We start from the raw sequence: 14862 nt of genomic DNA, 5'->3' as shown, positions 1-14862 counted from the left end.
TGTGTGTTTCGTTGTGAAAGCGAAACTACTTTGTTTAGCCTTCCAAAAGAGGATGCAACTAGAAATCAGTGGTTAAGTTGTATTTACAACACTGTTCCAGAACAGTTCAAACCAAATATTCAGATGTGTGGAACGCATTTTACAGAGGACGAGGACTGTTTCCCCTTCGGCGCGCATGCTGACCACAGTCTATGATGCTGACAAATAATGCTGACTCACAGCCTGTAAGTACGTTTTCATATTTAAAGTATTTGCCACTGATGATTCAAATGTGAGTTTTGAGCAGTGTAGAGTAGCGCTTGTTGTTTGTCGTTTCTCCAATCACAAATGCAGACATGGTTTTATGTTTACGCTGCGCGATGCAACAAATGCATCGTTTATAATGGGTTTTATTGGTTTTGTCTTGTCGCGCCGGGACATGCCATCACAGTTGGGTAAGGGGCGTAACATTTCTGTCACACGCTTGAGGAATTCGGCCAATCACAACGCACTAGATAGCTGGCCAATCAGAGCACACGCGTTTCAGAAAGGCGGGGCATAGAGGAGAAACAATAATGTACAGTATGTGGAAAATAATGTGTATTTTGAACCTAAAACCGCATAAACACATTTCATTACACCAAATTCAAAAAAAAGTTTTTAGCAACATCATATGACCCCTTTAAAGGACAACTGATGGCACTTTTGAACAGCAGGGGCAGCCATTTTTGAACAGCAGTTTTTAGGATTCTCACCCGGGGTGAATGACTGGACATTTTCCCATCCACATGGTTGCACAGATCTTGCTACTTATGGGAATCAAATCAGCTTCCAGCTTTCTGAGTTTTAATTAATGGCACAACACGAGATTGAATATCAGTGATGTTCTGTGTGCTCTGTGCAGCAATTCAATCGAAATCCTTTGGCTTTTAGTCCATGTCTATGAGCTTTACCACTAAATGATAAAAACACTTGTCACTGATTAGCAATAGCAAGTAGCAAAATGGTTTGTGAGCCTGTCTTCGTTTTTGCTCATGTTTCTACTAAATTTCCTAACCATTAATTGAAAGAAAGTGGCTGGAACTGGTTCTTTTTTAAATTGTCTTCATCTCTGGTACAAAGGGTTTAGTGTAGTTTTGTTGGCATGCAAGCTGGTCTACAACACCTGCCGAAAGCTAGCTATTAGCATTCCCATTCATCTCAATGGCAGTAACTTGGCTTGATCCTAAAAAGTACACAAAATGAGCACTGGTAAAACATCTACTGTGATAAAATGAAGTATTTGTGATCTTTGTTGTTTGCAGAAAAAAAAATGCCCCCAAAATGAATGTCTATTTGTGATCACCTGTTAAAAGGCAGGGGTTACAAAGGTCCAAATTTTCAGTTGTGGTTTTGCCAGGTAAGTCGTTCCATATGTCCCGCCCCAACTTCCGGTGGGAAATTAAATGTGTCAACTAAGTAAAAAAATAAATAAATAAATGCTCATCAAAACCCTTAATGGAGCCTTTATGGGCTGGTATTGGTTCCTGTGGCTTTTTAATCAAACTGTGCAATAACACAAACATCAAGATCCGGTGCCAACAACAAAGACCTCCGCCAAGCCGGCAATTTTCTCACATGTACCGAGAACACCAAGTACTAAACCTTTGTACATTACTCCATATCACTGTGACGAGATCTGCAACACACCATGAAATTCGGAAGATCACAGCAACACGAACCCTGTGAAATGGAGACATGGGGGAGTTGCGGAAGATTAAAACGAGAGGGTTCCTCTGTGTTATCCGTCTCGTGCCCCTCGGGGAATGCTTTTGTCAAGAAAGAAGGTTTGACAGCAGGAGAAATGGTAAATGATTTGACGTTTCTCACCAGAGACCTTTGATTCACAATTTCTTTCTAACTAAAGAGGTCTAAGCATGCGAAATAAGTAATGGAGGTCATTTTATTGTCAAAGGGAACTTAAAACCAGAATGGACAAGCCTTTAAAAACTTGCAGCATCAGGTCTGAAGATATATTAAGGTCATTTGGACCGAATAATATATGAATTAATTTTTTTAAAACACATTTTGGATGCCTTTCTAATGCACTTTGCGGTTTTCTGTACTTAAGCTGCTGCTTTATTCTCATGCCCATCTCACATATGTCTTTCCGCTGTCCTCTCCGTCAAAATATCTGTCTGTCTTATTTATTCATTATGGATCTGTGCACTGTACACTCTTAATAACCAAAGCATTTTTTTTTTTCATATTGAATAGAAAATCTCTGCAGAATCTATCTGCTCTTGTTCTCTCAGACCTAGTCGATGGGTATCAGGTGGTCTGCTTTGATAGCATTTTTCCATTTCCCTGCTGGAAAAAAATGGTGGTTGTACTGATGATACATGCTAGCTGGTTGGTTGTTAGTTCAAGGTGGTCTACCAAGGCAACCTTTGGCCCCACCAGCTGGTAGTCCATTTACAGCCCAGTTTACACCTGAATGGGAATGTTCACATTGTTAGAGAACTGTTTGTACCAGATGTAATCAGGACACCTTGATGGTTTTATAGCCAGAATTTCCAGCAGGGTTGAATGAAAGCTATGGAAAGACCTCTTTCTCAGTCTCTTTCTTATTCACTGTCTTTTTGCACTTGCAACGTGAGTCACATTCTCGATACTCTATGAGAGACTCAGCCCCATGCATGTTACAGAAACAACAGCGTTTTCCGATGAAGGATGACCCCTGCGGGTTGAGTGGGAGGGGAGTGTTTGTTTCTGTGTGAGAGTTTTGGGGGTGGATTAAGAACCCGCTTCTGCCAGGTCAATTACCCTATTAGCTCCCTGTCGGCGTGCCCAGTTACCATAACAACACACTCTTACATCAGTATTTCAGATTCCAGGCAAGCCAGTTCTGATTTAGAGTTCTAGAACACTTGTTGGATCTTGTATCCCTGTCATATGATGACAGAATTACAGGCAAATTCTCCTCAGATTTGCTGTCCATCCTCGGAATGTAGAATAGCTCCAAAACTGTTCTGTGTTTGGAATTGTTGTTGATGACTTCAAAATGCTATGTAAACTACTACCGTTGTCTAACAACCAATTTCAGAGCATCTTAGCCTTTAGTAGAAAGCGTATCTAGAGTCATTCCCACATGATTTGACATTCCGGGACAGCATACGTTTTGTGGAAGCTCTTGGGGTGTTTACTGACCCCGGTCCTGGTATTCCAGATTCAACGCATCCACTTCTTAGTATAGACCCCAAGCCCTGTAATGGTGTTGAATAAAGGAAACATCCAAAATGTATATGGGCAACACTGCTCTGAACTGCTTCATGCTGGGATGTATGGTTGCTGCTGGATACCGATTGCCATGAATGAGACCTGAAACCATGTTGCTTGTTGAGAAAAGGTATTTTTACTTTTATAAATCAGTCAGACTTACCTGGTCGACATAAAAATGGATAAAACAATCCTACACTCTCAGGAAAAAAGTACAAAACCTGTCACCTGGCAGTACCTTTTCAAACTTGTGTATCTTATTTAACCCTAAAAGGTTAAATTTAGTACCTTACAAGGTACATATTAGTACCTAAAGAGTGCATATTAGTACCTTAAAGGTACATTTTAGTAGCTAAAGTGTATATATGTACACTTTCAATACACATTTATGGGTAAAACAGCTTGTCCTTGGGACCAGTGCCCTTGAAGAGACCATTTTGTATTTTATCCACCCCTAAACGGTGCATATTAGTACTTTAAATTAGTAATATGTACCCTTAAGGTACAACTAAGAACCTTTTAGTGGTCAATAATGCACAAAGATGTCCCACATTTTTCTGACCGTGTGCTGGCTTGTGCTGAAAAGGGTTGTTTGTGCAAGTTCAAAACTCTCCAGCAGGGGACAGTATAAGAAAAGCCCCAATGCAACTGCCTGTTTTCTTGCTGCTGCACATGTGCACACATATTTGAGAAGGAATGAGATGAGAGTGAATGTGTTGACAGTCTCAAGACAGGACAGTTCACTGTTCAGCTGTTAGCATTCTTGAATCTCCAGGGTCTTGTGTGCATAACACAGATCTCTTCTCATTGACTAACATACATCAGAGTACTGGCTCAACCTCTACTGAACTCACCTGAAGCAGGTCTCATGTCATCATGCGTGTAGAAACTAGCGTGCACACCTTCAAGTAGAGAAAGGCTCACAGGACCTCGTTTATTTCACTCCACTTCGAGTTCTGCAGCTCCCACAAGGCCTTCTCTCATTACTGGAAGTCAACATGCGAGAGATGAAATATTTTATAGCTCCAGTTGTTTCACGGAGCGAAACGTAAAGTGAGCTGAAATATTATTTGGATATATTTCCAACAAACCTCAGAGCTACAGCTATAATTCATGAAAACTAGAGCCTAGTATTTAGGAATTAGATAAAGGGAGAGTCTCTTTCTTTCTTCCATACTACTTCCCTATTTTCCCTTTTATTTATTTTTTCTTTTCTTTCTCTACTTCCATCCATCTATCTTTTCTCCTCCACCATATTTTTTCCCTTATATTCTATATTTCCTTTCTTTCCCCATCCACTCTTGATTTTTTCCTTGCTTCCATCCATCCATCCGTCATTTTTCTTTCTTTCATTTCATCCCTCCTTCCATTTTTCCTTCTTCCATCATTTACGTTCCTTAATTTTCCTTACTTTACATCCATTTTGCTGCCTCTTATCTTAATATCTTTTCTCCATTTCCTTCCTTCCTGCCACCATTTTTTTCTGTTCTTCCTTCCCCATCCATCTTCTAGCAATTACATTAATGGATTTAGCATATGCTTTAATCTAAAGTGATTTACAAAAGAGGAACAATTCGTCAAGTTTGAAATTCAGTGCTTGTTTTAAGTATAAAATATTGTGTAATTAGATATTTGATTAAAATATACAGAAAGTCAAAACTATCTAGAAAATGTTCAATTATATTATATTCACATATTTACATGTATTTTAAATATTAAGTCTTTTTTCCTGTTTTTTTTTTGTATATTACACAACTATCACAAAACTTAAGAACTAATAACAGTGTACAGTACATGCTATCATGTACTAACAGTTTACTTGCTATCTCATGTGAAGTTTGGTATTACGTATAAGATAATGTTCATGAACATCAAGAGGATGGACTGTCTCAGTTTCCAGACGCAAAATGTTTCACCTTGTGCATCTGCCAGTCTTTTTTTTTAATTAAATGATACGCCTATTGGAGGAGAGGCAAGATAAAACTAAAATAGAAACAACCGGCGCTGCTTTGCATAAATATGCATAACGTCCTATAAAAGCAGACTGGAAGAAACCCTAATTTGCATGTAATCCATAGCCAGATTTTAAATTCGGGAAAGGGATTCGGCTGTCGTTGACAACAGAAAACCAGCGGATTAGGTAATTAGGAAAGCTCAAACGGCTTTCCGCAGAGTGGAGGTGAGGCATTTAGAGGCTGTCCATCAAGCTCATATGATTCCCGCCATTGACCTCAGGATAATGGCTCTCTGAGCTTCTGTTCCAAAATGCCATGATTCCTACAGCGTGGCTCAGGTATTCCTAAGTTCTGTATGCAAGCTCCTTAAGGAAAACATAATGTAGAAACAAAGACATATTAATTTATTTGCTTTGCTACAAGCATTTTTCTGGTTTTAACATGATTGCAAAAATCACAGCATTAGTTGAGCCAGAAGTTCCATGGTGATGGGTTTAAAAAAAAATGAGATTGGACAAAAAGTTTCAGTGCTTTTGTCTTGCAAAACATTTGCATTCCCCTGAGAAACCTTGAGTTTGCTGGCCCCCCAAAAACTCCCTAAACCTTTGCTCCCTAAACAATGAAACTTTGTGTTTGCTTGCAAAACATTTGTGATGGAAATAATATGTGGTGGGTATGCAAAGTTTTTAGATGGAACAATAGGTTGTGAGAGACCAGAAATGTTTTGTGATAGAATGCAAATTTTCTCAGAGGAATGATAAAGTTTTACGAGAGAACATATATGATTTGTGAGAAAGCGCAAACTTTCTTGGTGGAATGTAATACTTTGAGAGAACACAAATGTATTGCAAGAGAACACAAACTTTCTCAAGTGGAACTTGAAATAGTTTTGCAAGACAGCATAAATGTTTCACGAGTGATAAACTTATTGGGCAAACGTAAGAGTTTTGCAAGGGAGTGCAAATGTTTTGCAAGCAAACCTTCACTGGGGAAAATCGTAGTTTAGCGAGAGAATGCAACTGTTTTGCAAGAGAGTGCACATTTTTTTTTGCCAAGTGAACGCCAAGTTTCTTGGAGGAACATAATAGTTTTGCAAGAGAATGCAAATGCTTTGCCAGCGATCGCAAACTTATTGGGAAAACGTAACATTTTTGCGAGAGAGTGCAAATGTTTTGCAAGCAAACTTTCACTGGGGAACACTGTAGTTTAGCGAGAGAATGCAGATATTTTGCAAGAGAGTGCAAATTTTTTTGTCAAGCGAACGGCAAATTTCTCTGGGGAATATAATAGTTTTGCAAGAGAGTGCAAATTTTTTGCCAAACGAATGGCAAGTTTCTCTAGGGAACATAATAGTTTTGCAAGAGAATGCAAATGTTTTGCGTGTGATCGCAAACTTTTTGGTGGAACGTAATAATTTTGTGAGAGACTGCAAATGTTTTGTGATAGAATGCAAATTTTTTGCGAGCGAATGCCAATGTTTCTCTGGGAGCATTATAGTTTGTGAGAGAATGCAAATGTTTTGCAAACAAATGCAAAGTTTCCCTGGGGAACACAATAGATTTGTGAGAGAGTGCAAATGTTTTCAGAGCAAGCGCAATGTTTCTCAGGGGAACACAATAGTTTGCTATAGAACGCAAATATTTTGCGAGACCGCAAAGACTGCAATATTTTTGTGACAGAAACTTTTTTTGTGATGCAAGTTTTCCTCCCATCTGTGTTTTTTTTTCCATCACCATGTCCCCTTTGTGGCTCTGTAAAAAGTTGATGTGTCAAGCCTGTAAAAACAAACGCATTTGAAATGGCATTAGTTAGTAAATGATGACAGAATTTTAATTTGTGGGTGAAATATTCCTCCCACTAGGCTAAACAACTCCTATACAAAATTCAAAAGCCCCGAGTTTTAGCCATGTTATTCTCCAACATCCACACAACATCCGGACTCCGGATCAGAGCTGACCCGTTTAAACTGTGACCCATTTCAATCCATTGGAGAGTTCCTGTCATGGACTTACTGTTTCAAAGCAGAGAGTCAGAACTTAGACCGTTTGATTCAGCCACTCTGTCACATCCCCAAAAATACGTTTTAATGTTTTATGTACCGTGATTTCAAAACCGATGCCGCTCGGCATCCCATGAGCTGTCTAAAATATGAAAATGCACTCATTAAAATTACCTTGTCCTCAACTCACAGTAAGAACGTGATGATTCAACCAAAGATACTTGTCGATGAGGTTTTCCATGCATGTCTTGTAAATCATAAACTAACACTGCATAATCACAACATTATTACAATGACTCATAGCTCTTTAGCTGCTCTTAAAGTCTCATTTTGGTCTCAAAAGTGCAGTGGGGGTCCCTTTCGTGATTAAATTAGACTGCAGTAGATGGTTTGTCCATGTTTTAGCAGTGTTATGAAGCCGTAGCAGTGAGTTGGTAGACACAGACCATTAAAGTCTGTTTACAAGACCAGGAGAACACACTAAATTAGCGAAGTGTTTAAAAGGCAATAAAACGGCACTTTCAAAGGGATCCCAATTTCTAAGCAGCTTTCACAATGCTGAAGAAATGACAAGAGAACACTGCAATAAATGCTTAATTTGAAGTTTTGATCAGTAATAATGTTTCTCCGCTATCAGTTGGAAATGTGCAAAACACATTTATACAACTTTTAAAAGTGGACTACAACAGAGAAGAAATTGTGAAGGAAAGAACAAAGACTATAAAGCAAAAAATGCATTGCAATAAGATTAGTGAAACATTATACGGCCAGAACTGTGGTCGAAGTAGGAGAAATACTACAACTGAAATATACTGTATTGATTAAATGTGAACAGAATATATATATACTGTATACTGTGTGCATTGAATTTATTTAATACACGAGTTTCACAATTTGAGTTGAATTACTGAAATAAATGAACTTTTCCACGACATTCTAATTTATTGATATATATATCATATATATGTGGTTTTGATGATATTTACCCACCTACATTTTCTATATCACCATTTTACAGTCAACTAGGATTTATAGTCTAACGGGATTTAGAGTTAAATCACCATTTGCCCTGTTCAGTGTCAGTATGTTCAAAAACGTATGTACCCTGAGGCTGCACTGGACTTCCCAGGTAACAAGCTTCTGCAGTCCCATGTTCTGAGGTTTCAAGCGACCAATATCTGCCACTTTCAGGCTAAACCATTTTCAGCTACACCAACTAGTGTCATAAAAATCATTTCCCAAAGAAAAAAACCGTTGTAGAAAGCCTGTACTGGAAGCCAAGGTGAATCCCATCAGTCAAACAGCTGTTTAATTATAATAAAATAAGAAATAACGTGGAGACCAAGGAAAGCAAAAAAGATAAGACAGTGTAATTGAATCAGTTAAAGAGATTCCCCTAAAAGATTCATATTTGTCTTCATTAATGTCAGTTTCTGCTTTCACAAAGTGTCTACTCTAAACAACGCTAATTTATAATTTTTGTATAAAATATACATAACAGGTTTTGTGATTCATCAATACCCTTTTTAAATATGCTTTTGTCTTGAGACCGTAAGACACAACCATTTCATAAACATATATACATCTTAAATCTGATGCAACACATGTGCAATGCTTGTGTTCTCACTCAACTCATAGCAACATCATAGAATACCCCTGAAACTGCATGGCAACTCACTAAATCCACACAGAAACACATGGGACACTACATACAACAACCTAGCATAGCTAGGTACTTAGGTAGGTAGCTTACTCATTAACATATCTAATGTTAGCTCTAGCAACCACACAAAACACCCATAAATCTACTGTACATAGCAACTCACAAAATCCAATCAGAACACTTTAGTAAGCACATCAAAATGCTTTAGAAAATCTTCCTACACCACCCCAACATGGCTATGTACAGATAGCTTACCCAAAAACATGTTAGCATGCTTTAGCAACCACACAAAACATCCTTAACTGCACAGTAATCTGCTAAATCCACTCTGAACGCACAAGGGCCCTGAAGACTACCCAGAACATGCTAGATTTGTGGCTATCTACAGATAGCTAAGCCATTAACATGTCTAATGTTAGCATACCCTAGCAATGACACAAAACACCCTTGAAACTGCATAGAATTTCATTAAATCCACTCAGAACACTTTAACTGCATAGCAACCACACCGTGAACTACACACAGCACATTAGGTTTGTGGATAGCTACAGATAGCTTAGATATTACCATGTTTAGTGTTAGCACACCCTCGTAACTACACAACACACCTTTAAACTGCATAGCATTTTGCAGTTTAAGAAATGTGGTTAAATACAAATAGATTGGCCATGTACTTATATTAGCACAATCTAACAACCACACAAAACGCCTTTAAATCTGCATAACAATTTATTAAATCCACTCCGTATGCTTTCACTGCATAGCAAACAACTTGGAACTACCCACAACATACTAGAATTGTGGCTAACTATAGACAGTTTATCACCTGTCAAATGTTTACATGCCTGGGCAACCACAAATGCATAGCATTTTGCTAATTCCACACTTCCCTAACAAAAATTAACCATGGTTTTACTTAAGTGAAAGTGTAGTAACCGTGCTTTTTTTGACATATTGATTACTATTTGTATAATTACAGTTTCACTACAAATACTAACATTTCTAAGTTTAGCACACCCTGGGAAACACACATAACACCCTAGAAGTTGTATAGCAATTTGCTAAATACAACCAAAAACAGATGGCTAGTACAGATAGCTTACCCATTAACATTTCTAATGTTAGCATGCTAACTTGCTATTTATTTAAATAGCGTTAAAGCTAACTTTAGGGTTAATTTACATTGACAAAACTGTATTTGTGTGTTGCTGAAATATACTAAAATCATTGTCAAAATGTTTCTCCAAAGTCTGGGTGGTGACTCTGAGGCTAATCGAATTTAACATTGTGTACCTGCTGTTCAATCGGTCGGCATGAAAGGAACATTGTGTGCACATTCAACTCTGCCCTGTGGGGACGGCGTAAAAGAATCAAAATACCAACTAATATATGATTTCATGTTTGGTTGTCATAACAAATATCTTGTGACGATTGAACCAGAGTCACATGCTAAAGCTAATCTGTTCCTTTCCTAGTGAATGACAGAATTATTCATTAAATTATAATATATTTAATTGTCATCATTCAGAGTTAATGGTTTGTGTCAGGCTCAAGATCTGTCAGCGGCCCCTTATGGAAACAAAACGATGTATGTACAGACTTTGGGTAGGTCAATGGTCCTCTGCGTTGAGTTGGAGATGTTTAGGTGTCCCTTACGAAAATTAACCATGTTTTTTTTTTTTACCTTCTTTCACAAAAAAAGACTGTTGTAACAAAGCTCTTTTGGTTATCAGTGACTTTCATTGCATGAACAAAAAAATACTGACATGTTTCTCAAATTATCTGCTTTTATTTTCCATAATTTATGTTATGCCATTGTAGCCTAAATGTTTACGTGTAGTCAATTGTATGTTAAATCAAATAAAATATTTCTTTCTAAAGCTAATATTTGTAATGTCTTCTTTATACTTTCTCATTTAACATAATAATAGCTTTAATTATTATTTTGTGGGTATTTTCACAGCCAAATTTAGTTTGCAATTAATTAATCGCCGCACCATGTAATTAATTAGATTAAACATTTGAATCGACCGACAGCCCTAATATATAATGTGATGTAAAAAAAATTCTAAATGAAAAATATTAAATACAAAAATAAATTCAATATTTTAAATAATGCATTTCTTTTATTAAACAAGAACTGAAAGTCCTTAAGCTAAGCTAAGAGCAAGAGTCTACCCAAGGAAAAAGGCCCTAAGTACACTAAATATCTTTCAGTTTCTTCTTTCCCTGTAAGAAATCAAACATTCGTGCCTTCTCTTAAAAAAATAACTCCGCTTTGGACAGTACCTGAAGCATTTAGCCCACCTTAACCCTTCAGGCCACTATGGAGAATGCAATCGATACTATTACCGAGTGTTTGTGCGCTTGGAGTAAAACACTGATTTGGAGAATGTTGCTCACTCTCCACACTCCTACGTCCAGCCATATCGCAATCAATGCTTATGATCACGCAACAACCACGCTCTTAATGTTCAAGAGTACTGGCCATCCAGCTGATGAAAGCAAATCCTGGTGGATGCGAAGGTTGCACAGTTCAACAATCAATTAACTGATTCTCTTTGAACACTTACACGCTAATGTTTAAAACAAATTGGCTACGAGCCTCCAAGCGCCCTAAAGATAGCATAAGCCTCAGTTGATTACTTGCAGTCTGACTTCCATCCAATTCATTCCTCATCTGCTCAAGTAGAAGCCACGGCTTCTCTTCCCTGCTTTTAAAGAAAACGTTCAAAGCTTTCGATGCCGCTATCGTGAAGGTGGCTGCTCTCTCTCTTTCACTCTCTGAAGGGAATGCGATTTTTTCCTCATCCTAATTGGTGCACAAAAAATCCACCCACCAGCTGTCAGGGGTCCTTAAGGAGAGCACAGGCATGAGCCAATTACTGTCAGATCTGGAGTGTTCTGGACGGGGCCAGTCTGTCACCCCTGGCTCTTTCCAGCCGGACACGGAGCTGCGCGGCACCCGCTGACGGGAGGTCAGATGCAGTCAAACGGCCAAGCACACTACCATAACAGTGCTGATAAATGTGGACAGCCCCATGATAAAGGCTTCAAGGAGTGAAAAGGAGGGAGAGATAAAAGCAAAATTAAAAGGTGGTACTTCTATTGAGGATGGGAGATAACCGTATTTAAAGAACCTCCACTGAAGGACCTCCTTGGAAAAGAAGGGAGTGCGATGGCTCTATTCCAAAATCTAGTGAGCTGCCCATGTAGGCGGCACTTCAAGCCATTATAGGTACACTACCAGAAAGTAAGATGCGTTCTAAGATCCCTCTTTATGTGAATTCCAACTATATATACAGTATATATATATTATATATATATACTGCTTAGCTTCAAAATAAGTTAAAATAAAGTATATATGATATAAATAAACTAGGCAACAATTTTGACATTTTTGGTTTATTTTTTTATATTAATGTTAATATAACAAAACTTATATTCTCCCATTTTTTTGTGTATGATATTTATCTTTAAAATAAAATAGCTTATTTTAGTTCATTCTCTGAATAATTAATTTGATTTGAGAACTAAAGTTCTTGGAAAACCTGAATACTGTATATGAGGGAATTTCAAAAGTGTGATTCCCAGACCTAAGGAAGTAAAATTTATGTGAATTTTCTAGAATGAGTGTGAATCGTCAAGCTCTAAAATGTTTTATCAGGCAGCAATTGCTATTTGTGAATTAAACATGTTGGTAACACTTTACAATAAGGTTTCATGCAATAACAACATTATTTAACATGAACAAATAATGAAAAATAATCTTAACTAATTTCAACATGTACTAAAACATTATTAAAATCAAAAGTTGTATTTGTTTACATTTGTTAATGCAGTGTGAACTAAGAAGAACAAATGATCAACAATTATACAACTAACATTAACAGAGTAATACATACGTTAAAAATGTAATAGTCATTGCTAGTTCATATTAGCTAATGTTAACAAATCCATATTTGCATATTGCAATACTGCAAAAGCATATTTGTTTGGAGGCCCTTCGGCAGTGGTTGAGAGCCACTGTAGTAGGGTATTGCACTTTTGAAGGTCCATAACGCATATATTTGAGCAGTGATATGAAATTACAAATGCTGAAACACATCTAGTGGTGTAGAATCTGTGAGTGATTAATGCAAGACAGCAGAATGAGAGCGAAACGTATGACAGCCATTTCAGAAAATGACAGGAAGTGAATATCCATATGGACAGCGCAAAACCATGTTCATCTCTCAGCGCTGACAGCTTGAGATTAACCCTGAACACAGAGTCCAAAGGCCAATGCATGTCGGAGAGAGAGAGAAGGCGAGGAAGTGAGACAAATGACAAGGAAGACATTATAAGAAAAGCAATTCAGAATTAGCAACATGGTGAGTCAGTTAGCAGTTCGATTACGTCGTTGTACAGTGTTTTTTTTTTATTTAAAAATGAAAATTTGCTGAAAATGTACTCGCCCTCAGGCCATCCAAGATGTAGATGGGTTTGCTTAGTCAAATTTAACGTTACTTGATCCTCTGCAGTGAATGGTTGCCGTCAGAATGAGAGTCCAAACTGCTGATAAAAACATCACAATAACCCACAAAAAATCCACGACTCCAATCTATCAATTAACATCTTGTGAAGGGAAAAGCTGTGCATTTGTAAGAAACAATTTGAATAGTTTTTACCATCAAACTATTGCTTCCAGCTAAAATACGAGTCCTCTATTATAAATATTGCTTTCTCCAGTGAACAAGTAGTCTTGTCTGAATCAGGAGAGAAATATGCACTTATAAAGCACACACGCAAAAACTCCAAAACAGTTCCAAATAATTATGTCAGTGGACTTTTTCCACTGGAGGTAGCGTTATTATGGAGTAGTATTTTGGCCGGAGGCAACAGTTTAACATTAAAATAGCATAATTATGGATTTGATTCTTACAGAAAAATAGCTTTTTGCTTCACAAGACATTAATTGATGAACTGGAGTCATGTGGATTACTGTGATGTTTTTATCAGCTGTTTGGACTCTCATTCTAACGGCACCCATTCACTGCAGAGCATCCATTGGTGAGCAAGTGATGTAATGCTAAATTTGTCCAAATCGGTCCAGATGAAGTAACAAACTATACTTTTAAATGACTCGAATCGCTTAGTGGACTGCAGAAAAAATCAATTCCATAACAGCTGATGGTAGTTTCTAAAGGTGAACATTCTGCATATGTGCTCACTTTTTTTTACCCAAAACTTCTAAATGATCCCATCTGTTGAGAAACTGTGTTGTTATGCAGAGCTAAAAATAGCCGTCTGTCTCCATGGAGAGCTAAAGGTTGAATGGATGCCGGACAGACAGGTAAGGACGTGCGGCTTGAGGTGATATACACATCACAGGGAATATGTGAATGCAAATTTCCATTTGTAGTCATTGCTCAGCACATTATACTGTATGTGCGAAGCTGCAAACATTTTTGCTGCTTCTAGCACATGTAGGAGACAATGGAGGCCAATGTTGAATTTGAGATAACCATTACGGGTGGTTTTAATTTGAACAAACGTCTCTACGAAAACACCTACATTAGCATTTTCCCAACTAGCACAACTACATGTTCTGCCTGACTCAAGTTTTTGTCCTATTTTTTGCGCAAGTCTTGCAAAATTCTTGTATTAAAGGGGTCATAGGATGCCCATTTTCCACAAGTTGATATGATTCTTTAGGGTCTTAATGAAAAGTCTGTAACATAGTTTGGTTAAAATTTCTCAATGGTAGTGTAAAAAACACCTTTTTTTACCCTGTCAAACACAGTTCTTTTCAAATCAAGCCGTTTTTGTAGCATTTTCCTTTAAATGTTAATGAGCTATGCTGACCCCTTTCTTCCGAGCTGCTCTCGGAGAGACTGTTTACTTTAGCCACATTCAATGTGAAACTTGCTAATTAACACATTATTAGGAAAGGCGATTTGCAAAGATTCATTACAAAACATTATACTCACTTCTTCTGTAGATGAGGCTGGATCATGAATGATTCG

At 37.6% G+C, this 14862-nt stretch overlaps 1 protein-coding gene across 1 annotated transcript in view; it reads left to right on the top strand.

The window, feature by feature from the left end:
- The window catches only part of LOC107561891 (GTP-binding protein 1-like), a gene marked incomplete at its 5' end in the record, with an annotated part of 35359 nt that extends 23533 nt beyond the window's left edge, over positions 1-11826 (top strand). Inside the window, one exon of the mRNA XM_016246423.1 lies at positions 11698-11826. Within this exon, the coding sequence (XP_016101909.1) occupies positions 11698-11826 (129 nt within the window). The remainder of the gene's footprint in view (positions 1-11697) is intronic.
- Positions 11827-14862: the final 3036 nt, after the last annotated feature.

This window comes from Sinocyclocheilus grahami, unplaced genomic scaffold (assembly GCF_001515645.1).
Source record: "Sinocyclocheilus grahami isolate Dianchi unplaced genomic scaffold, SAMN03320097.WGS_v1.1 scaffold798.1, whole genome shotgun sequence".
Lineage (NCBI taxonomy): Eukaryota > Metazoa > Chordata > Actinopteri > Cypriniformes > Cyprinidae > Sinocyclocheilus > Sinocyclocheilus grahami.
Note: the sequence above shows the minus strand (reverse complement) of the source record. Positions and strands in the feature narration are given on the sequence as shown.